The sequence below is a fragment of the Nylanderia fulva genome, unplaced genomic scaffold (assembly GCF_048542155.1).
Source record: "Nylanderia fulva isolate GAGA-0341 unplaced genomic scaffold, ASM4854215v1 Scaffold85, whole genome shotgun sequence".
NCBI lineage: Eukaryota > Metazoa > Arthropoda > Insecta > Hymenoptera > Formicidae > Nylanderia > Nylanderia fulva.
In genome coordinates this window covers 458,824-481,767 of record NW_028190972.1, presented here as the reverse complement: position 1 = coordinate 481,767, position 22,944 = coordinate 458,824, and the positions used below count along the sequence as shown (strand labels likewise).

Below are 22,944 nucleotides of genomic sequence, written 5' to 3'. Positions count from 1 at the left end.
CTGACTAAAAAAAAAAAAAAAAAAAAAAAGTTCGCGATCGTACGCGCTGTATTTCTGTTGAGCTGAGGTAAATTTGCGCGAGAAGAACGCGAGTGGTTTCCACGAACCGAATAGTTTTTGTTCGAGGACAAAACTGTGCGCGTTTCAGCAGTGTCGGAAGGATGACTTAATAATACTGCATTTACTAGATTCTGTTTGGACTTTACGAATGCCAGCGGAATTCATTTATGGCACAACCTTACGCGTGCCGGGCGAATTTTTCTTACACGACAACTTCACTCCTGACCCACAAATCTTTGTTGAAGATTTCCGTCAATACATGCGTCAATTAAAACCCATTCCAGTAACACACCATACTAAAAAACGTCCATTCCGCCAGAGAGAAGGATGAGAGTGGTCATCCCCTCGATTTAGCTGCAACCGGAATTCAAAAGCGCCTCTATGTGCACAAAACGTGCACATTGAACTACGTAGCCATGTGCACGATGCTCCCGAGTGGTAACAGGCTATGTGCACGGTACGTGGTTCGATTCGTGCTATGTGCACAGATGAGCGCCAGTAACACGTAGCTGTTAAAGGAGATGAGTTCGAGACCTCGCAGGGCCAATTTTTTTTTTTTTTTTTTTAGTACAACTATATTTGTCAATTTAATGAAATTCTTTTAATTATTGTGGAATAAAGAGATAAAATGCATTTCTCAAGCGTACGCGAGAAAATCGAAATCAAAAATAATGAGTGCCGTATAAATACGTATGGAATAGAGCGTTATATCGAAGAGCGTGTGGCGTAGCGTTCGAACTCCCTAAGTCTGCTGAAAACCGTGCGAAGATGTTTCTTGTGCTCCTCTGTTGACGAGGAAGCTATAAGAATATCGTCTATGTACGCAAAAACGAAGTCGAGATCTTTGAGTGCGCGATAAATATACCGTTGAAATGTTTGAGCGGCATTGCGAAGGCCGAATGTCATTGAAACGTATTCAAATAAGCCGAAAAGGGTAATGACCGCAGTTTTTTGTATGTCCTCGTCTGCTACAGGTATTTGATGGTACGCTCTGAGAAGATCGATAGAAGAAAAAATTTTCTTGCCCTGTAAATTTGCAGAAAAATCGTGTAAATGTGGCACTGGATATTTATCCGGAATTGTTACGGCGTTTAAACGCCGATAATCGCCGCATACACGCCATTCGCCTGATTTTTTTCGAACTAGATGAATTGGACTAGCCCATGGGCTGCTAGACGGCCGACAAATTTCTAGCTCGATGAGGTTTTTGAACTCGGCTTTAGCAGCTTTTAATTTGTCCGGTGCCAAACGACGGGGACGTTCTGCAGTGGGGGGACCGTTTGTAAGAATATGGTGTTCAACGCCGCTGGATTTCTTACAGATTTGTTGCGAAACACCGGTGATTTCTTGGAATTCCGCGAGGATGTTCGCGAAACTATTTGAATGGTCTATCGTAGAAAGACATAAGTTCGGAACGGTACTAATACTGCCAGTAGTGAACAATTTGGTAGTGCTATTGGTAAGACGACGCCTACTCAGATTAACATCTAACCCGTAATGTTTTAAAAGATCCGCGCCTATTATGGAGAATGGGACGGCTGCTAAACGAAAATTCCACGTAATTGCTCGGCGGAGATCGAGGTTTAATGTGAGACGGCGTTCGCCGAACGTGTCGATGCGTGTATTATTTGCGGCGAACAGTTTGAGTTCTGAAGGAGCTTTTCTCTGCTCGGGGGAGGCGGCTAACACCGATATTTCCGCGCCCGTATCTATTAGGAAACGATGACCGGAAATACGATCGTGAACGTGGAGACGATTGTACCGAGTTCCACCCTTTTTGACCGCCTCAAATCGAGAAGGTGTATTTAGTTTTCCAACACTTCTGTTTCTTTCCAGGTACACGGTTTACGGCAGACTTTCGCGTTGAGACCGTATTTTTTATGCGCAAAACATAAGCCGGGTTTAGCGTCGGATTTTTGTTCGTCGCGTTGCTTAGAATTGGTACGCGAACGCGAGGTAGGACGTTCTCGTCTGCGTTTTGCCATTTTATTTTCGATAGCCGTAACGCGTTTAAGTAATTCTGATAGTTGACTCGCGATGTCCGGCTGTACGTTTTGATTACCGCCGCCGTGCGTTTTAGACTTGCGCTCCTTTGTTTGTATGGGCGCTAATGCCAAATCCTGACTGCTGATGTCAGCTATCTTGTCTGCAATTTCCGCGATTTTTTGAAGGTCCGGTTCATTCATCGCTACGAGGATTGTTCTCTGTGATTCCGGCAATTGTTCTAAAAAGAGTGATTTCAAAACTGACGCGCTGCATTGGCCGCCGTTTAGCTGACGCATATGATTAAGAAGATGCGACGGTTTTCTCTCGCCGAGCGCCTGGCCTTTCAATAGCTGTCGCAGGCGCGCTTCCGGTGATACCGAGAACACTGACAAAACTCGTTCTTTGATGATTTGATAGAAATTCTCGGGAAGAGGATCTAACGTGATGAGATCACTAACATGCTCGACGACCTCGCTCTCCAACGCGCTTATTAGATAATCGGCTTTGGTGCGATCTGTTTTACAATTTGCCACTCGAAATGTCGCTTCGACTTGCGCGAACCATGTTTTAAGATCATGGCGTCAAAATGGCGGGATTTTCGGCACGCGGTATGAGTTAATCTGCGCGTCGGCGCCGTCTGACTGATCCGATGACGACATCATGCTTTACTTACATGTATATTACGCGTCAAAACGACGTAACGACACGAGCTAAGAGTTGCGCAAATTTATGTTTGAGACTGTAACGATACGAGGAATTGCCCGCAATAGTCGGAACGGACTTACTTTACGCTCGCGTGGGTGGTTGTCGTGGATTCTATCAGGCCAGTTGTCCGGGAGAGATAGCCTCGTCAGCGGGACGAAAAGATGGCCGCTGTCCGGAAATGATCTCGATCGAAGGATGATGAAATCCAAAATGGCCTTGTCCGCGTGCTGGTTCGCGGGTCCTGCTCGCTAGCCCCTCTCTGATCGTAGCTCGAATCGGGTCGCCGTTTCCTTGATGAGTTTCGGTACGGGATGGCTTTGAATATATCCCGAGAGTATGTAGGATTGAATCGGCTCTTGCGTTTCTTACGGAAGGCGAGGGTGTCCAAGACTTCTCTCTCGTGCTCTGCGTATTTCTTCGTCCTTTATTTGCTTGACGAACGTCGGGGTCACCATTTGTGGGGTCAATTCTATGTTTTCCTGCTCTGAAAGGGACGCCCCACAATATCCAATAATCAGAGGGAAATGAATTTGAGCACTGTAGAGTTGTAATTAATGATAACTTGTATTTTACGTTTGTACTGTACAATGGACAAGCCGTGAATAATGAATGTCTCTGATGCACGTCTTTTTGTGCGTTCGTTGTGATAACTACTCGCCTGACGACCTGGTCGGTCGGTAACAGAGTACGGTGTTGTTATTGGCATAGCCTACACGGCCGCTTTCGGCACAGAAAATATGCACCGAAAGTGCTACATTGCCTGCACGTGTAATACAAATACATTTTATGTTAAAATAAAAATGTATTTAACTAAATAAAAAAATATTTTTTAATAGTTCAAAGAACAATAAATTCAATGCAAAAACATTTATTTAACTACCTGCTTTATGGGCATCCCAAAAAATTCGCAAAAAAGAGCTACTTTTTTAGCCATCACAGCGTTGATCCCTCTTAAAGAGTTACACTACTGTGACCGACTGGAAAAATAGATAATTTTTAAGAATGGATTAAGAAGAAATATAAAAAAAAACTATAAACTTGTAATTTAGTACTTTATTTAAGTACACGATAAAAAAATTTGTTGAAATTTTGGTTTGATTTTTAGCATAAAAATTGTTAATTAATTTGTTAATATTTTGCAAACTAACAATGATATTGAAAAAATCCTATGTCAATGTTTAGAGAAAGGTTAATAAAAAAAAAACTTTAAGTCGATCCAATGAGTACATACCGAAAAATCTTCGACACTAGTGAAAAAAATTAGTTTTTTTAACATTTAATAAATGATATTAAAAATATTATTTACGTTTTTTTTACATGCTTTTATACCCCTCGCATATTTAAATAAAGTACTAAATTACAAGTTATAGCTTTTTTTATTTCTTAGTAACTCATGCTTAAAAATTATTTATTTTTTCGACCGGTCAGTACAGTCTAATCCCTTAACAAAAGATTTCAAAACATTTGCTATATTTAGAATATACCGCTTTAACATAAGAAACGTACACTCAAAAATAGTGTAATCAATGACGATAGGGAAAAAAATATATTAAAAATATATTTCAAACATTATTAAAAAATTTTTGTAAAAGTGGACATGTATTTTTAATATTATAGATCCTAAAAAATCGAAAAGATACTATATATATTAAGAGTTATAAGGGCTTGACAAAAATCGCAATAATTCTTGACTTGTAAATTGTTAACATATAAGAGAATATGTTATCATTTTCTTATTAAATAATCCCATTAAGTGATTTGTTAAATAATAAAGAAATGGGAATTGTTACATATTTTGGCTCCATTATTTTAATTTAGCAACAAGTTGGCGCGTCTTTGTGTGCAGATCTTTAGTTAGTCGCGCCGACGTCTCGTTACTAAGTTAAGAAAATGGAGCCAAATGCAACAATTCCTATCTCTCTATATTGTTTAACAAATCACTCAATTATTGTCTAATGCCAAAAGAACGCGACAAATGTATTGCGACAAGAAATATAACAAATATAAGATTAATAAAATGTATAGAAAATTGAAAATAAAAAATCGCGATCTCTTCTTTTCGAATGATTTTTCTAATCATCATTAAATAAAAAAGAAATTATCAATTTAATTGTTACACGATGTTAAATATTCACTGCAGATATTTGATAAATTAAAATAATATGTAAAACGTATAGAATTTAGCAACGAATTGGCGCGCCTTTGTGTGCAGGCCTTTAGTTAGTCGCGCCGACGTCTCGTTGCTAAGTTACGAAAATCGAGCCAAATGCAACAATTCCCATCGCTCTATATTGTTTAACAAATCACTCAATTATTGTATAATGCCAAAAGAACGCGACAAATATATTGCGATAAGAAATATAACATATAATATTAATAAAATATATAGAAAATTGAAAATAAAAAACCGCGAATCTTTTTCTCTTGAATGATTTCTAATCATCATGAAATAAAAAAGAAATTATCAATTTAATTGTTACATGCTGTTAGGTACTCACTGCAGATATTTGATAAATAATAATGTAGAAAGTATGGAATTCCTCGAGATAACTTCGGAAATATCTTCACAAAATACACGTCCGTATGGGCTCACGTTATCGTAGAGAAAGAGCGAAAAAACAAAATCGCCGCGCTAGGAGGATCTCGTTAAGTCACTGCACACATCATGCGCGACTTAAGGCGCCAGCGTAGTTAACCAATTAGAAGATCCTAGTCCAAAACTAGCCAATTGACAATGTGGATTGATAGCATATATTGTCCAACCGTGCTTGCGTTGGATGCGCGCATAAAAATGGAGCTTTAATACAATTCAAACTTCTATAATATTATTTAAGAAAAATATTATCATTGCTAAATTAATATTTAAATAGGGAAATAATTTTAATGCTGTCAAAATATAATATAAAAAATATAAAAGTTTTAAATAAAATTTTATAGTTTGTAATGTACATTATAACAGTGCAATTTTTAGGTTTTTCAAAAATGTCATTTTTTGCAAATTTTTTTTTCAAGAAAATGTTTCACGTCCTTAATGTACGTATAGCCACGTATAAAAATATTTTTTTTATCTAAACTACTGTATAAAGCCCGTATCAAACTATTGAAAGTTTTGAAGATTGAAGATCGAGATTGAGATTGGCATATACATATATATTTGTATATATTTCATATTTTAATATATTTGAAAAAATATATATGGTTCGCTGACAGCCTCCTGTAATTAATACGTATATGATTTCGCTAATTAATAGCATGACATTATAATTAATTATTAATGACAGGATATACATGCAGATATTTTACATAACAATTTATTACGGAAACATGAAACTGACGATCGTTTGTATTCCTATTGCAAAAACCACAGTGTCAATGAGATCTTGATATTTCTTATTTTCAAATATGTATGTAATTTTTAATTACAATATAATTTTATTACAAGATATATCTAATAGTATGTATGCATTTTTATATATATATTAATGTATATAAAAAAATAATTATCTGTATTTTTGCAGTAATATAATTTATTCAATTGTGACGCTATGAATAGGAAGATAATAAGAGCTATGTTATCTATCTTTGTTGGTGATATGAACTTTGTTATGTGGACCTCTGATGTCAGCTCAATCCAATCGCACGTTGAGTTCGTGAAGCAATTCACTTTTCTCTGGTTCAGTTTCATTATTCTTATCTTTTCTCGCTATCTCGTATAAAATAGCCCTGCAAAAGCTGAGTATAAGAAGAAAAGTAGAAATAATTTACATAATTTATTTACATACGTATTTAATGTCTGAAGTGCCGCTTCCATATGTTTTGCTTCTAATTTTTGCAAGCGATGTTTAGCTCCTATGTTATTTTTTTCCTAAGCAATTGATAGTGACCTACTTTCAACGTCCATTCAAGCGCCAATGACCATAATTTACTATTTTTTATAGTATTATAAAGTTTTATAATATTACCTAAAATATATACAATTGAATTTACTAAATCAAATTTATATCATTTTTCATTTTTTTTTTCTTATACATCTCTGAATGTCTACCTTTAGCGCTGTTTAAAGAATAGAGTAGCTTCACGATTTTCCAACAGAGACATCCACGTTTTATTTTGTATACTCTTTTCTATATAATGAACCAAACCTTTTAATTCCATGACGATAAAGAAACAGTTTATCCAAGTCCTGAAATAAAAAATTTATGTATGCATGCGTACATGTGCCTATGTGTGTGTGTGTGTGTGTATTTATGTGAAAACTTTGTGTATATGTGTTATTATATATTAAAATTATATAATCGCAAGAGATTCTTACCTTTTTTTTTTATATTGCAGGGGAAATGCATTATGCATACCCGCCGACTCCACATTAGTTTGTGGAAGGGAATGTCGGCGGGTTATGTGGGACTCTCACCCACTAAAACCCCTGCGGGTGTCCGGCCTTACCAATTGACAGGGGAGCGCGGGCATTGCCAGTGGCATAATCTTCCACGCTTCTCCCTTGGTTAATCTATCTTGCGGCAGTGGCCCGACCCGAGTAATACAAGGGAATAATCGGGCCACCACCGCATGAGGGTCGAGAGGCAAGACCTTGCGACCGATGGTTTCGCTCGGCCCAAGTCAGCTTTCTGCCGTTGACTATAGTCCAGCATGCACGAGTCATCCTACGACGAGCAGCAGGACGAACGATCATCCAGACGTCCAGTAGCAGCCGCGAGAGGAGCCTGGAAGACGAACCCTGTAAATAAATGTAAATATAGTAATAAGTTAGTTTAGGTTTTATTTTCAGCCGTTCCGTGACAGACCGCGAGTAGCGAAAGTCATCCAAACGATCTCGTTGTCAGTCATAATTTTATTACGTGCTTGCAAATATTTCATCAAGATATATGCAGATCTGAAATTGGATTTCAGCCAGAAACAATTAGGCGAGATTAGAATTAGCCAACTCTAATAAATAAAATCCAAATATTTAGTTTCAGCGTTGGAAACGTAGTTAAACATTAATTACAATTATTAGGACATAACAAGACGAGACTGAGTGGAAGATTAAGTCTAGCGCGTTGTTTCGTCAACGCGATACTTTTCCGCCCACGTACTTTAACGCGAAGTCTTAGAATCGCGATAGACGATCGGAAACGACTGGAATACATTTAATTAGATTAATTAAGAACGATCCAAACCTAAGAAACGATCTAGCATAGTTAAGACTAATTACAAATAACAATTAGCAATAGCGCACGAGCAAAGCTCGGAAACTAGATCTGAGGACTTCTAGTAAATATCCCTAGACCAGAGATGGTCATTAATTAATTACTTTTTAAATTAATTATGGCATTTAATTACAAACAGATGTAATCAAATGTAATTAAAATATTTTTAATTGACGATTAATTTTAGAAAGATTAATTAGAGATCGTTACAATGACGATTGATATAAGCTAGATTAATCGAAGATCGCTTAATTAACAATTAATATGATCGAAGTCAATTGAAGATTATTTAATTGACAATTGATATAAACGAAATTAATCGGAGAGCGATCGATTAAACGATTAATACAAGCTAATTTAATTAAAAGTTTTTCAATTAAACGATTAATGAGTTAATTTTAATTAGAAGTACTTTAATGGACGATTGAAAAAAACAGATTCAATTGAAGACAATTCAATTGACAATTGATTTGAGCAGAAACAATTAAAAAATATATAATTGACGATTAAATATGGCAAATTTAATGCGAATCTTTTCCATTAATAATTGACTTAAGAAAATCGATATAATTTCTCTATTTCCATTAATTAACAATGTGTAACAATTAATAAAATTTTAATTTTAATCGAAGATGTTTGATTGATGATATTAATATAACTGGATTTAAATAATATATATCTTTTCCTTGGTTCTAGCAAAGTTATTGTACGTAATAGTTACAATATAAATAATAAATAATTTACGTTTTTTAAACCATATTTTTATTCAGAACATTTTTAATTCATTATACATTTATTATTTTAGAACAAATGGAAAAAAATTCGAGAAATATGCATTCTTCGTGGTTCTGTTTTTTACAGATTTTACATTCCATCTTCGGCTTTGTTCTACAGTCCTTGGCGCTGTGTCCTGTTTTTTTTACACGCGTGGCATTTCACGTTTTTACTGCCTGCTCCTTTGCATGAGCGGTCCAGGTGTCCTTTCTTGAAGCACTTGTGTTCTTCTATCTTGAGTGCCAGCTACTCCTCTTCTTTTACATTATTCCTCGTTTCTTCTGCCAGGAGCCTCGCAGTCAGATTCGGCAACGTCCTTTCCTGCTTACTGATGGATTCCCAAGCGCTTGCAAAAAATTTATACTTCTCGGGCAGCGTAGTTAATATTTTAGAGATCAACATCTCGTCCGTTATATTTCTCTCCCAGCGCCTTTAGTCTAAAAACTATGTTTTTCAACTCGGCAACGTGTGTAGCCATGTCGGTGAGTTTCGGTTTCTTTGACTCAAAGAATTTTTGCATCAACACGCATTTGTTCTGCTCCGAGTCTCTCTCGTACATACTCTTTAATTTTTCCCACATATCGTGGCTCGACTCGCAACTCATAATGTGTATCAGCGATTGCTTGTCCACCGTCGTGACTATCACTTTACGCGCCTTTGCGTCGTTCTTCTTCCACTGCTCGGTTTGGAATTCGACCGCAGACAGTGTTGTTACATTGTCGTAAAGGTCACTGGCTTTTAGTATTATACCTATTTGGAATTTCCACAGCGGGTAGCCTTCCGTATTCTTTAATCTGTCCACGCTGTCCAGGTTCTCGGAGACTGTGTTCGACGACATCCTCTCCGTCTTCTTTCTTCTAGGCACATTCGATTTTCTCGGTCGGTTATCGCGGGCTTCACTTTTCACTTTTTTTCAGTGTTTTTACTTTTTTACGCCACGCAACGCCACGTGGCTGGGCCCATAACCTGAAGGATTTTTATCTTCGGGCGAGGTTGCGTGGGGAAAATCACGAAGAACTTTTGTTGCAGTGAACAAACAAATATATATATATATGTGTATTTAACTAACAGTGTACAGCATTTCTACCAACCTTTGGGTTCGACCAACACTTTCGCTGAGACAATCTTTTCTTGTAGACATGTTCGCCAGGACCGTTGCCACGAATCTGCTTCGCACGTACGGTCGCTGCTTCCGCGTTGCTGGATAACGCGCACGCTGCGCCATCGGTCCTCGACACCGCGAGCGCTTTCTCCTTCTGATCGGGCGCTTCGCGCCAAATTCGAATTAGGATTATTTCGTTTCCAACACAAAACGCCATTTGTAAAAACTGACACAGCGTATGTTAATTTTGTCATTTATAAAAATATTGGCATGTATATATATATATATATTTTATTTCTAAATTAATTTCTAAATTAAAGAATTATTAATCAAATATACCTGTAATCTCTCAGTCAATTGTGCATAATCCTTGAGTTTATCTTTGGGTACTTTAGTTGAAATTTCTTTAAATGCATTTGTTTCAACAAGATGTACTACATTCTGCTAACAAGCCAAACACATCAGTTTTAAGTATATAAGCTGATTCATATGATAAGAAAATAATATAACAATTATTGTACACAAATAATATGTAAAATAGAAAATTACTTAAAATAATATTAATCTATAAAATATAATGTTAATAATTATACAATAAAATATATATGTAGAAAAATTAAATATTTTTACGAAATAAATAACTAACCTAAAGACCGGTGGTACATAATCGTTCCATCGCATTAATTCACGCTATGATAGCATTATATATATTATAACTGCCAAAAAGTCGTCCATTTTTTCTAAACGCAGCATTAATAATTTTTTATATCAAAATATACTTTTATAATATATATAAAATAATATAAAATTTTGACAGAATCGAGAGCGATGAAATACACTTGATATTTGTATACGCCGTATTGGTAAGGTACGGTTTGTACAAACTGTATTGTACGATATGTACCGATAATACGCACTAATACGTAGTACAGGTACAATGATGATACGCTGTACTACGTATATCACGTATTGGTTTTGTACTGTTACCATACGGTTATAGGGAATTGTCCCTATAAAGAAGTAAGGGAGATAAGGAGTGAAAGAGGAACCGGATGAAATCACTGTACAACTTATCTATCGACTAACACTTAATATAATTGAAATAATCGCAAAATATATACACTATTTACAGTTTCTAACAAGTGGGAATTTTTGTCTCTATCTTGATAGTTTTAATCAAGCAATTCGCGATTGAACGACTTTATAAAACGTAATGCTCGTTAATGATCGAGATCAACTATCGTTATCGTATTGTCACTCCGAACGTTCGCACGAATCTAACTGTTAGATTTCAAAGATCTAAAAGTCCGAGTCATTTTTACACCCGGAACTTTCCGCTGGCGCCGGATGTTGGTGTCGCTGCGTGGCGCTGTTGTAGCTCGTCCAATGAGGGGATCGCTACAGTACTCCCCCCCGAGCGACCTTATCGGGGAGCGAAATATACTTTGCGAATTCCCCGTGCGGCTTCCTGGATTGGTTTGGGAATGGTGTTGGTGCTCGTGGCGGCCGTTCTCCCGTACGTCGCTAGTGGAGGTTCGCCCGAGGTAGTCTCCAGGAACGCTGGTTTCAGTCGATCGATGGACACGTCTGTTGGTTGTCCTCTGATGTCGATCCTAAAACAGAAATCGCTAATTCGTTCTATGACAGCGTAAGGACCTTCGTACAGCTGGTGCAATGGTCCCCGCATGCTGTTTACACGTAAAAAGACGTGGGTGCATGTGCACAGAGTCTTGTGTGTGAATGTTCGTGGTCTGTTGTGGTGTGCTGTTTGTCGTGATCGTATTTCCCGCATCGCCTGTCGTAATTTTTCCAGGAATGGAAACGGGTCCTGAGATGGCTCCTCCTGGCTGAAATATTCGCCGGGTATTCTCAGCTGCGTCCCGTACACGAGTTCGGCAGCAGATGTACTGATGTCTTCTTTTAACGCGTTCCGCAATCCCAACATCACTACGGGCAGGACTTTTACCCAATCGGTCGTCTCGTGACATTTGATTGCGGTCTGTACGCGGTTGTGTGTTGTGTCCTGCAACCAATTAATTTTGTTAACGCCTTAAACAATCGTGCTTCAAACTGTGATCCTCTGTCAGTTGTGATGACTGTTGGTGAACCGAATCGTGCTACCCAGGATCCGAAAAATGCGTTTGCGATGGTGTCCACGGTGATGTCTAGAATCGGAACCGCCTCCGGCCATCTGGTAAACCTGTCGATCATTGTTAGACAGTAACGGTAACCTCGTGATGGTGGTAGTGGTCCTACGATATCCAAGTGTATGTGTGCGAATCTGTCTTCTGGTACTTTAATGTGTTCCCGCTTCCTTCTAACATGTCTGCTAATTTTGGCCCGTTGACATTGCAGGCATGTGCGAGCCCATTCGCCGATGTCTTTGTTCATGGCCGGCCACACGAATTTGGACGCTATGTTCTTCCTAGTCACCCTGCCGCTGGAGTGAGTTGTATTATGGACGACATCGAAGATCCTCTTCCTTAGGGGTTTTGGAATGTAAGGTCTGATGCTGTCCGTTGATATGTCGCAGTATACTGTGGTTTCCGTGCCTTCTAATCGTAATCGTTTTAATTGCAGTTCGCCTGAATTTTTAAGGAGGCTTTTAAGCTCCTCGTCCGTCTGCTGTTCTGCCGCTATGTCCTCTGTCGTGACGATGACAGGCAACGTGATGTCGTTCATCCGTGATAGTGCGTCAGCTACGATGTTGTCCAGGCCTGAGATGTCTCGGATATCCATTGTGAACTGGCCTATGAAATCCAAGTGCCTTTGTTATCGTGGCGTGGCTTTGGTTGGTCGCTGGTCGAAAGCATATGTCAACGGCTTGTGGTCCGTGAATATTGTTTCTCTGCCTTTAATCATGTATTTAAAATAATGTATAGCAGTATACATAGCCAATAACTCATGATCGTATGTGCTATATTTCGTCTGTGTTTCTGTGAGTTTTCTCGAGAAAAATCCAAGTGGCTGACGTTTTCCTTCATTTATTTGTTCTAGGGCTGCTTCCATGGCAAGGTCTGAAGCGTCTGTAACCAAGAAAAGTCGTGCTCCTTCTACTGGGTGAGCCAGCATTGCTGTATTTGTCAGTTGTTCCTTGCAGCTTCTGAATGCCTCTTCTGTGCTGGTGGTCCACTCGATTGGTCTTCTATCCTTCTTCTTCGCTCCTGCGGTGAGTTTGTGTAAAGGCGCCTGTATTTTTGCCGCGTTCGAAATGGAAGGTCTATAAAAATTTAACATTCCCAGGAATGTTCTGAGTTCAGCGATGTTCTTCGGCTTCGGATAGTCCAGGATTGCGCGCACTCGGTGTTCCAGTGGTTTGGTTCCTTCCGGCGTAATGAGGTGTCCCAGGTATTCCACTTCTTCCCTTCCGAACACGCATTTCGTTGGTTTGATTGTAATGCCATGGTTTTCTAGTCGCGTCAGTATTATGTCAAGATGTTTTTTGTGTTCTGCCGTTTGTGATGCGATTAATATATCATCTAGATAACAAAAGCAGAAATCTATATCTCGTAATATGCTGTCCATAAATCGTTGGAATGTTTGCGCTGCGTTTGTTAGACCGAATGGCATTACATTAAACTCGTACAATCCGAATGGAGTTATTAACGCTGTCTTTTTTTTGTCCTCAGGTTCCATCGGGATGTTAAAGTACGCACGCTCCAAGTCCAGCGTGGTGAATATTGTGCATCCGTGGAGTTTGTGAGCAAAATCTCGGAGATTTGGAACGGGATGTTTATCCGGGAGCGTTATCCTATTCAGTCGACGGTAGTCTCCGCATATTCTCCACGTGCCATCCTTCTTCTTGCGCATCAACATCGCACTTGCGTATGGACTGCTGGATGGATTCAGTATTCCATTGGCTATCCAAGTCTTGATTTCGCGCTTCGCGTACCGCATTCTTTCCGGTGAGAGTCGTCGTACCCTGTCCGTGCAAGGCGGACCTTTCGTCACTATGTGATGCCGGACCGGGTGTTGTGGCTCTCTATATCTTGCGGGAAGTGTTACCTTAATATGTTTCTGTAAAATATCTTTGAATACATTATTTAAACTTATTGTACTAATGCATGCAATATTCGCGGTAATTATTTGTCTATGCGTGGTTAGATTTGTATTGGTGTCTAGCAATCGTTTACCTCTTAAGTCTGGTAATAAATTGTATTCATGCAAAAAATCGTTACCGATAATCGGTTGTCCGACCTCTGCTATGACGAACGTCCAAATAAACTTTCGTTTTAAACCAAGGTCGACTATTAGTTTTTTTTCTCCATATGTTAATATTGTGGATCCGTTAGCAGCGTTTAAAACTCGGTCCGTTTGAAAAATGTTTTTGAATTTTGACCTTAGAATGACTGATATGTCGGCACCGGTATCTACAAGAAAACGTGTGCTCGTTTTCCGATCGACGACTATGAGTCATCTCGCAAGCTCTGTTCCACCGGCGGCGGCCCCAATGCACGCCGGCAGAATTAGTTTTTCTGCGCCTTATTATTTAGCTGTCGGTCCCAGGTACATGGTTGGCGACAGCGGTATGCGTCCGCTCCGAATCTCTCGTGATAGTAACAATATGATGTTTCTTCTTTGTTCTGGGGAGTAACCGCGCGTCTACGAAGTGTTCCGCGATTCTTACTCCGACTTTGACTGCGACTTCGACTACGTCCTTTGTTAGTGAAAGCGCGTTCGATCTTACGTGTTAACGCTTCTACCGCCAGGCGTAATTCGGTAATTTCAGTTTGTTCGGATGCCGGCTTATGGTTAGTCGTCGTCGAAATATCGGAAGGTAAAGCTACAGTACCTGACGTGCCAATGTTCGCCAATTGTGGTCGCGTTACCTCCAGTGTTCGGTCGGCCTGCGTAGCGAGCGTGGCAAGGTCGTCCACCTGGTTGACTGCCAGGATACCTCTCATGTGCTCCGGCATCTGCTCCATGAATAGCGTGCGCAGCACATGATCGTTGCACTGTCCCGCTGCTAAGTTCCGGAGTCGCTGTAGAAACACGGACGGTTTCTCGTCTCCCAATGCTTGTCTTCGGAGTTGACGTCGCATCCTCGTCTCTTGCGAGTCGGATAGACTGTCAAAGATCCGGCGTTTGATCGCCTCGTACTTTCCGTTGATCGGTGGAGCATCTATGATGTCACCTACTATATCTAAAAGATCGACGTCTAGGTGGATGATGACGTGGCGGTATTTGCTCTTGTCCAACGTTATGTGATGTAATGCGAACGTCATTTTAGCTATTGTAAAATATCGTGCAGGGTTCTCTTGCCAGAAGGGCTGCGTTAATTTAATCGCCTTGATTTCCGATACGACGGGTAATTGCGGTGTGATCTCATTTTTGCTGTGACTTTGTTCGTTCATCTCGCCAAGATTTCTTTGATGCAATGTGTCCTGGCTCTTGCTTTGTGGAGTCCCGGGTGGAGAGTGTCCTATCGGCATCCCTTATCCGCGCGTCTAGCTCCTTAATCTTCTTTTCGAATACGGCTGCGTTTACTCCGACTACCTTTCGCCGATCACGTCGGGGTCACCAATTTTATAGGGAATTGCCCCTATAAAGGAGTAAGGGAGATAAGGAGTGAAGGAGGAACCGGATAAAATCACTGTACAACTTATCTATCGACTAACACTTAATATAATTGAAATAATCGCAAAATATATACACTATTTACAGTTTCTAACAAGTGGGAATTTTTGTCTCTACGAGAGTGGTCTGAAAAGTTTCCGACCTCAACGTGAAGATGGCAACACTCGTAAATAAAAGCTAGTGAATTTCGTTGTTCATTTGTTGACAGTTACTCACCGAAGTTTCAGCCATTTTGGACTCGCAGTTTTTATGTAACAGTCGTTTGAGTAAGTTGATGTGAGTGTTTTTGTGAAAATCGAGTATCGAGCTGTTATTAAATATTTGTTTTTAAAAGGCAATACGCCTACGCAAATCAAAGATGAGTTGGATTCTGTGTATGGGGACTCTGCACCATCATTTACCACAGTGAAATTTTGGGCAGCTGAATTTAAACGTGGCCGTAAGAGCTTGGGAGACGATGAACGTTCGGGACGTCCAAAAACTGCAACTACCGACGAAAACATCGCCAAAGTTCACCAAATGGTGCTAGACGACCGCCGAATTAAAGTGAGAGAGATAGCAGAGGTTATGAACATGTCAAAAGAACGTGTTTGTCGCATATTAAATCAACATTTAGGCATGAGAAAGCTGTCCGCGCGTTGGGTGCCGCGTTTGCTTACGTTAGACCAAAAACGTGTTCGAATGAACATTTCCAACGCTCTGTTGGCGCAGTTTAGGCGCAATAAATCCGAGTTTTGGCGCCGATTAATTACTGTAGATGAAACTTGGATACACCATTATACGCCTGAAACAAAATACAGTCCAAACAGTGGACTGCAAAGGAGGAACCGGCTCCAGAAAAAGCAAAAACTGTTTTTTTCGGCTGGGAAAGTGATGGCGACTGTTTTTTGGGATAGTCATGGAGTTATTTTAATCGATTATCTTCAAAAAGGAAAAACCATTACAAAAGCATACTACGCATCATTACTTGACAAGCTGAAGGAAGAACTTGCGGGAAAACGGCCACATTTGCAGAAAAAAAAAATCCTGTTTCACCAAGACAACGCACCGTCTCACACCTCAGCGGTTGCCATGGCGAAAATCCACGAATTACGGTTTGAACTGCTTGACCATCCGCCTTACTCACCAGATCTAGCCCCAAGCGACTTCTTTTTGTTCCCTCATCTAAAAATTGCGCTCGGAGGACAGAGATTTTCGTCAAATGAAGAGGCAATCACCTTCGTAAACAATTATTTTGCAGAGAAAAACGCCGAGTACTATTTGGACGGGTTACAGAGATGGGAGCATCGCTGGAAAAAGTGTGTAGATTTACAAGGAGACTATGTTAAAAAATAAAAAACAATTTTCAGAAAAAATGACTTGTATCTTTGTTAGGTTGGAAACTTTTCAGACCACCCTCGTATCTGGATAGTTTTAATCAAGCAATTCGCGATTGAACGACTTTATAAAACGTAATGCTCGTTAATGATCGAGATCAACTATCGTTATCGTATTGTCACTCCGAACGTTCGCAAGAATTTAACTGTTAGATTTCAAAGATCTAAAAGTCCGAGTCATTTTTACACCCGGAACTTTCCGCTGGCGCCGGATGTTGGTGTCGCTGCGTGGCGCTGTTGTAGCTCGTCCAATGAGAGGATCGCTACACGGTTACTCCGTATGCTGCCATCTCGTAGCGGTACAGTAATAGTACAATAGCGGTATTTTGTGCATGAATCGTACGCTTGGTTATCTGGAAACCGAAAAACTTTCTTGAAACTGAGATAAGCTAGCAACCGACCGTTCTGCACCGCTCGCCATTCGCTCTCCTTTATAAATGTTATATAACTAACATGTCAACAGTGTTATCTAGATTCTCTCGTCACCCCAAATAACAAAATACTTCCACGGTACCGGTACCGTCCGTCGTATGTTATGTATCAGTACGGTATCTATCATGTACGTGCGTACCGTAGGCGTACATTACCAGTACACCGTATTAGTACGCGGTACGGCTACTGTAGCGTCACTGTATCACCACTGTATATTAAAATAAAATTTTATCATACGCTGTACTCTTATAATACTAGTATAATATCAGTACGATACCAGTACAACATCACAGTTCCAGCACAAAAAAGGATTTTCGTACACGCTTCCTCTTTTTCTTCCCTTTTTCTTTTTATTATTATTTTATAATTAAAAAAACAGTAAAGCTAATTTTATAATTAAAAAACAATTATTTATTTACATCTCGTATAAAATACATATAATTTTTTAAAAAGAGATATATATACCTAGCAAACACAGTATATAAATGTTATATACTTAAGCATGTTACATGTAACGTATATGTTAGTTGTAATTTCCAGCTCATAGATGTAACATTTTTAATATTACATATATTACATTGTAGTTATATTATCATTATATCCCAAGATAGCACTGACTTATCAATACATCAATGTGCTATTTGGTATATAATTACAATATAACTACAATATATGTTATATTAAAAATTATAATATATGTTATATTAAAATGTTATATTAAAATGTTACATCTATGAGTGGGAAATTACAACTAACATGGATGTTACATGTAACGTACACGTTATATTACCTGTTATATTCCGTTTTATTATAGCAATGTAATAATTATATATTAATGTTTGTTGGGATATATATACAGAGTGGGCCATTTTAAAAAAGACGATCAATTTTCTCGTAAACTAAGCGAAATATCGAAAAATGGTTCAGACAAGTGTTGTATGGTTTCGAAAGGGCTGTAAGATCGTGCCATTGGTTTGACCTTGGATATTCATTTGAAGATCACGCAAAGGTTACCTCAATTTTTTTAAACGGCACCCCCTATTTTTTATTACATATTCTTGTAGCTGACCTCGAGAGCTTTCCAAAACATTATAGTCAAATGTTTTTTCATTGCGTACTTTTCGAGTTATAAAGCTCGAAAGTTACTACATTTTGATAAAAATACAAAATATTTCTTAAAATATTCATTTTCCAATAGTTTTATTTTACATGCTCCGACCAATCAGGGCAAAGTCCAAGCATAATCCAGCTAGTCAAGACAAGATCCGGACACGATTCAACCAGTCAAAACAAGATACGAACACGATCCATCCAGTAAAGGCAAGATACAAACACGATCCAGCCAGTCAAGACAAGATCTGGACATGATCCATTCAATAAAGGCAAGATACGAATACGATCCAGCCAGTCAAGGCAAGATACGAACACGGATCCAGCCAGTCAAGGTAAGATACGAACACGATCCATCCAGTAAAGGCAAGATACGAACATAATCTAGCCAGTCAAAGCAAGATCGTTGATGGTTCTGTCAACTAAAGTAAGATCAAGAAGAATCCTGCCACCAAAGGCAAAATCGAGAATAATCCAGTCAAAAAAAATTTATCGAATCAATTGTTCGAAGTTGTCTCCATTGGCTTGGATACATAATGCCAACCTATCTTGGAAATGTCTTACTGTCTTGAGTAACATATCGTGCGTTATCCTTCTGCAAGCTTCTCGTATCCTTTCTATCATATTTTCTCTCGTTGTAGGCGTTTGCTCGTACGCGACATTTTTCAGGTATCCCCATAAGAAAAAGTCGGGCGACGTCAGATCAGAAGATCGTGGAGGCCACGCGACGGGTGCATCTCGTCCAATCCATCTGCCATTATACGTTTCATTCAGGTAATCTCTCACACATCTTGTATAGTGAGGTGGTGCGCCATCGAGTTGTATCCATAACCTCTGGCGTGTTTGCAGGTCAACGTTTTCAAATAATTGTGGTAAGTCATCTCTAAGAAATGCCAAAAAGTTTTCTCTGTTGACATTTAAAATTTCATAATTAAAATTTCTGAATGAGTCTTTTCTTTTTCAGTTTTTTCTTTATTTGCTGTATTTCTCTCATCATGCACAGGAACATTTTCGTATGTTGTAGGCTCTATATGTATCCAATCCATTACATCTTCTTTTGACGTATAAGTATCAAAATTTAATCTCGGGGGGAGATAAGTTCGTAATGGAGGCTGTTCAAATAATTGATTTACAATTTCCACATTTTCGCTTTCCAATGACGTTCCTGCTGTTGTATTATTGTTTCTATTTATAAGTTCTTCACTTTCTGCTTCCATCTCATTTATTCTCTCAGCCGGTTCTATTATTATTTCTGATTCTTGTCTCAAATCGAATCGAATGGGCACTGCGTCACGTTTTAATTTTTTCTTATCTTCTCCTTTAAAACTATCTTCACTAAAGTGATCCGCACATAAACCGGCACGACGAACAGAATTAACAGACCATCTTTCCAAATTAATATTTCCTGAAACAAAATTATTTTATGACACGTAACATTTAATGCACAATTTCATAAGATATTTTAATTGTGAATTTTCTGCAGAACAGAATTCGACACTCCAACAAATTTTTATATCAAATAATTTTTTTATCTAATATATACTTTGATCGTTATATTTATTAATTAAAAATATTTTAATAATTATTGAAGTAAAAAAAGTATTAATTGAAGTAGAAAATAATAATTTATTAACCTTTTAACACCTAAGTGAACAAATATGTCCATGCACTTTTGAGTGCTGAAGAAAAATTTGCAATCGATAACAAAGCTTGTAATTCATTAAGGCTCCTGAGTAGTCACCGCGTACATATTGAATTGTGACGTCAGAGGCGAGGAAAAACGGCTAAAAATTCTTGCGTGCCATTTTTAACTAAAACGATATGTTGATGAAATAACACGATACAGCACTTTAACACACTTGTAAAATTGTCCAAAAACTCTGCTTTTTCCTTGACCGTTAATAAACAACCGTCAAATGAGTGTCAAAATATGCATAAAATGAGGCATACTTTGACACTCATTTGACGGTTGTTTATTAACGGTCAAGGAAAAAGCAGAGTTTTCGGACAATTTTACAAGTGTGGTAAAGTGCTGTATCGTGTTATTTCATCAAAATATCTTTTTAGTTAAAAATGGCACGCAAGAATTTTTAGCCGTTTTTCCTCGCCTCTGACGTCATAATTCAATATGGCCGCGGTGACTACTCAGGAGCCTTAAGCTTTTTTGTTTATCCCTCTCAAAGTAAACAAAAAAGCTTGGTAAATTAGAACTAAAAACTGCATGGACATACATATTTCTAACTGGGCATTACAGGATTAATGATTGTATTGATAATATTAATTTATAAAACTATGAATAATATTTGATATAAATTATGTAAAATTAAAATACAAATAATTATACATAAATAAATAATATTTACAATAATTATAATAAAGATATATTTAAAAAAATTTTTAATAAGGAAATGATAAAAAATGTTTTACAACATTAAAAATATTTTAAAATATATTTACATGTTAATAATATTTGTAATAAAAATATTGTGTGTATATGTATATATAGTATATATATATAATCTTTTTTTAATGTTACGAAAAGCCTTTTACATATATCTACCTTTCATTTTGTCATATAAAATGTAAAAAAAGGTAAAAAAAAGGATTTAAAGTTCTCAAATAACATCAAGAAGACATATTATCTAAATGTTTATTATGTTTATTACAACAAGTTATTGGAAGTACCAGATGGGATTTACAAATTTTTCCGTACACGCGCGTAATTCATTTCGCGCAACCTGTAAATTTGGTTCGGGCAGTACAAAAGATTCCGGCCATTGACAACGTGACGCGTTTGACAAGTCACGGCTTGAAAAGAGAAATTATATATATATTTTTGGTACATTCTCTAATCTGATTATGAGAGACGTGAGAAGGAAAAGATCAGACGTTGTGCGGCGAGATTACTTATCTTTGCAAGAACTTACTTATCCTCGCCCCCTGCGATATTCCCTAAATCTCTCGCCATGAAATAGTCGCGCAATCGCTGCTGAAAAGACAGATCGGCGTCTTTTAAATTAATGATCCGAAACACACTGCAAAGAAAAGTAAAGCTTTTTTCCATTCCTATCGCATTAAACAACTTGAATGGCCACCGCAGTCTCTAGATTTCAATCCTATTGAATATCTGTGGGCAATTGTGGATAATAGGATCAACAAGAGCTGAATAACTAATAAGAATTCCTATTTTGAAGCAATACAATTAGCATGGAAAAATTTGGACCCACAATATTTGAAAAATTTAATTAAAAGTATACCAAGAAGACTTCAAAAAGTAATTGAGGCTAAAGGAGGTCATATTAACTATTAATTGAAATGATATTAATTTTCCAAAAGTAAAATATACTGTTTATTATGTTTATAAAAATTTTATTGTATTGTTACATATATATAAAAATATTTTCTTGTTAAATATGTGTGTATGTGTGTATGTGTGTATGTGTGCATGTGTGTATATTTTTAATTTTGGAAATTATAATTAATATTTTTAATAAAAGCGCTGCCATTGCCTCTGCCTCTGCCCCTCCATCTTCCTCTTCCTCTGCCTCTGCCCCTCCATCTTCCTCTTCCTCTGCCTCTGCCTCTGCCTCTGCCCCTACTTCCTCTTCTAAATCCGCACACTTCCCGGATAATGGTTCTTAATTGTTGCATCTGTAATATAAAAAATAATAATACACATATAGAATCTGCATATAAAATATTTTTTTACTAGCTTTGAGGCTCGCGCGAAACGGAAAAATCTTCTCAATCATGGCATAAAAATGTGCGGACCGTGTATCCATACTATTCTACAATTTTTAGGCGTAGTGCTTCATGTGTTTTTATGTGTGTGTATGTACGTGTGTGCTCGTGTGTGTATGTTGTATTTCACATTTTAACATTATAATTAAAAAAAAATTAATACAAAATATTTTGCATATGTAAAATGTGTATATATAAATTTTTTTAATTAATAATTAAATAATTTAAATTATTCTTTTTAAAGTCAAACTTTAAATTTAATTAGTAATTAATTTATTAAGTAATAGTACATTTCCTAACCAGTCCGGGGGCCAGCGTTTGATCACGAGGGGTGAAGGGGAGAGTTGGACGCACGAACCCAAGGCGAGTGCGGCCATTCCCGACCTCCACGAGTGGTCATTCGCGCTCCCGGACGTGTTAGGAACAGGATTTTACAGCATTCGTGAGTCGAAAAGACGCACCTATGCTGTAAAATTATATAATTAACAATTCTTACTAACATTCAAAGAAAGCTGGGTTGTATCCGTGATGTTATTTGGGATCGCCGCCGCGGACATCATCGTCGCGCTCGTACTCGCTGTCGTCGTCGTCACTGCCATTGCCGCGGACATCCTCGCTGCATTGGTAACGGCTGTCATTATGGTTGTCGCTGGTATTGGCATAGCCGCACCCGTGGTGTTCGCACCCGTCAGCGTCGATGTTGTCGTCGAGACCGACATCGCCGCGCTCGCACCCGTTGCCGTCGAGACCGGCATTGCCGCGCTCGTACCTGCCATCGTCGACGTAACCATCGTCGACGGCGGCAGGTACGACGATGTCACCGGCACCGGCAGCGTACCCGGCGCCGTCACCACCGGCACGTTCGGCGTGTTCA

General features: G+C 38.3%; 3 protein-coding genes across 3 annotated transcripts; all 3 read right to left on the bottom strand.

The window, feature by feature from the left end:
* Positions 1 to 765: 765 nt before the first annotated feature.
* LOC146719818 (uncharacterized) lies at positions 766 to 3,457 on the bottom strand. Its single transcript, XM_085489484.1, has 4 exons — positions 3,325 to 3,457; positions 3,143 to 3,235; positions 1,917 to 2,560; positions 766 to 1,845 (listed from the first exon to the last, which is right to left on the bottom strand). The coding sequence occupies exons 1-4, from the start codon at positions 3,455 to 3,457 to the stop codon at positions 766 to 768; spliced, it is 1,950 nt and encodes a 649-aa protein (XP_085345610.1).
* Positions 3,458 to 9,796: 6,339 nt separating this feature from the next.
* Positions 9,797 to 12,573, bottom strand: LOC114936787 (uncharacterized). Its single transcript, XM_029310102.2, has 4 exons — positions 11,956 to 12,573; positions 11,279 to 11,857; positions 10,174 to 10,275; positions 9,797 to 10,060 (listed from the first exon to the last, which is right to left on the bottom strand). The coding sequence occupies exons 1-4, from the start codon at positions 12,571 to 12,573 to the stop codon at positions 9,797 to 9,799; spliced, it is 1,563 nt and encodes a 520-aa protein (XP_029165935.2).
* A 1,727-nt stretch (positions 12,574 to 14,300) lies between these two features.
* On the bottom strand, positions 14,301 to 15,266 carry LOC114929652 (uncharacterized). Its single transcript, XM_029301234.1, has one exon. It carries the CDS (start codon positions 15,264 to 15,266, stop codon positions 14,301 to 14,303), a length of 966 nt encoding a protein of 321 aa, XP_029157067.1.
* Between the last annotated feature and the right edge of the window lie 7,678 nt (positions 15,267 to 22,944).

What these genes read in the sequence shown, in the direction of transcription:
- LOC146719818 (XM_085489484.1), bottom strand. Translation starts at nt 3,457, where the DNA reads ATGCCAATAACAACACCGTACTCTGTTACCGACCGACCAGGTCGTCAG. An exon ending in GTCCATTGTACAGTACAAAC is followed by an intron (nt 3,236 to 3,324) that starts GTAAAATACAAG and finishes CGTCCCTTTCAG; the next exon opens with AGCAGGAAAACATAGAATTG. An exon ending in ACGCAGAGCACGAGAGAGAA is followed by an intron (nt 2,561 to 3,142) that starts GTCTTGGACACC and finishes ATTGTAAAACAG; the next exon opens with ATCGCACCAAAGCCGATTAT.
- LOC114936787 (XM_029310102.2), bottom strand. Translation starts at nt 12,573, where the DNA reads ATGGATATCCGAGACATCTCAGGCCTGGACAACATCGTAGCTGACGCA. An exon ending in ACGCATTTTTCGGATCCTGG is followed by an intron (nt 11,858 to 11,955) that starts GTAGCACGATTC and finishes AATTGGTTGCAG; the next exon opens with GACACAACACACAACCGCGT. An exon ending in CCGCACGGGGAATTCGCAAA is followed by an intron (nt 10,276 to 11,278) that starts GTATATTTCGCT and finishes GCTTGTTAGCAG; the next exon opens with AATGTAGTACATCTTGTTGA.
- LOC114929652 (XM_029301234.1), bottom strand. Translation starts at nt 15,266, where the DNA reads ATGCCGATAGGACACTCTCCACCCGGGACTCCACAAAGCAAGAGCCAG.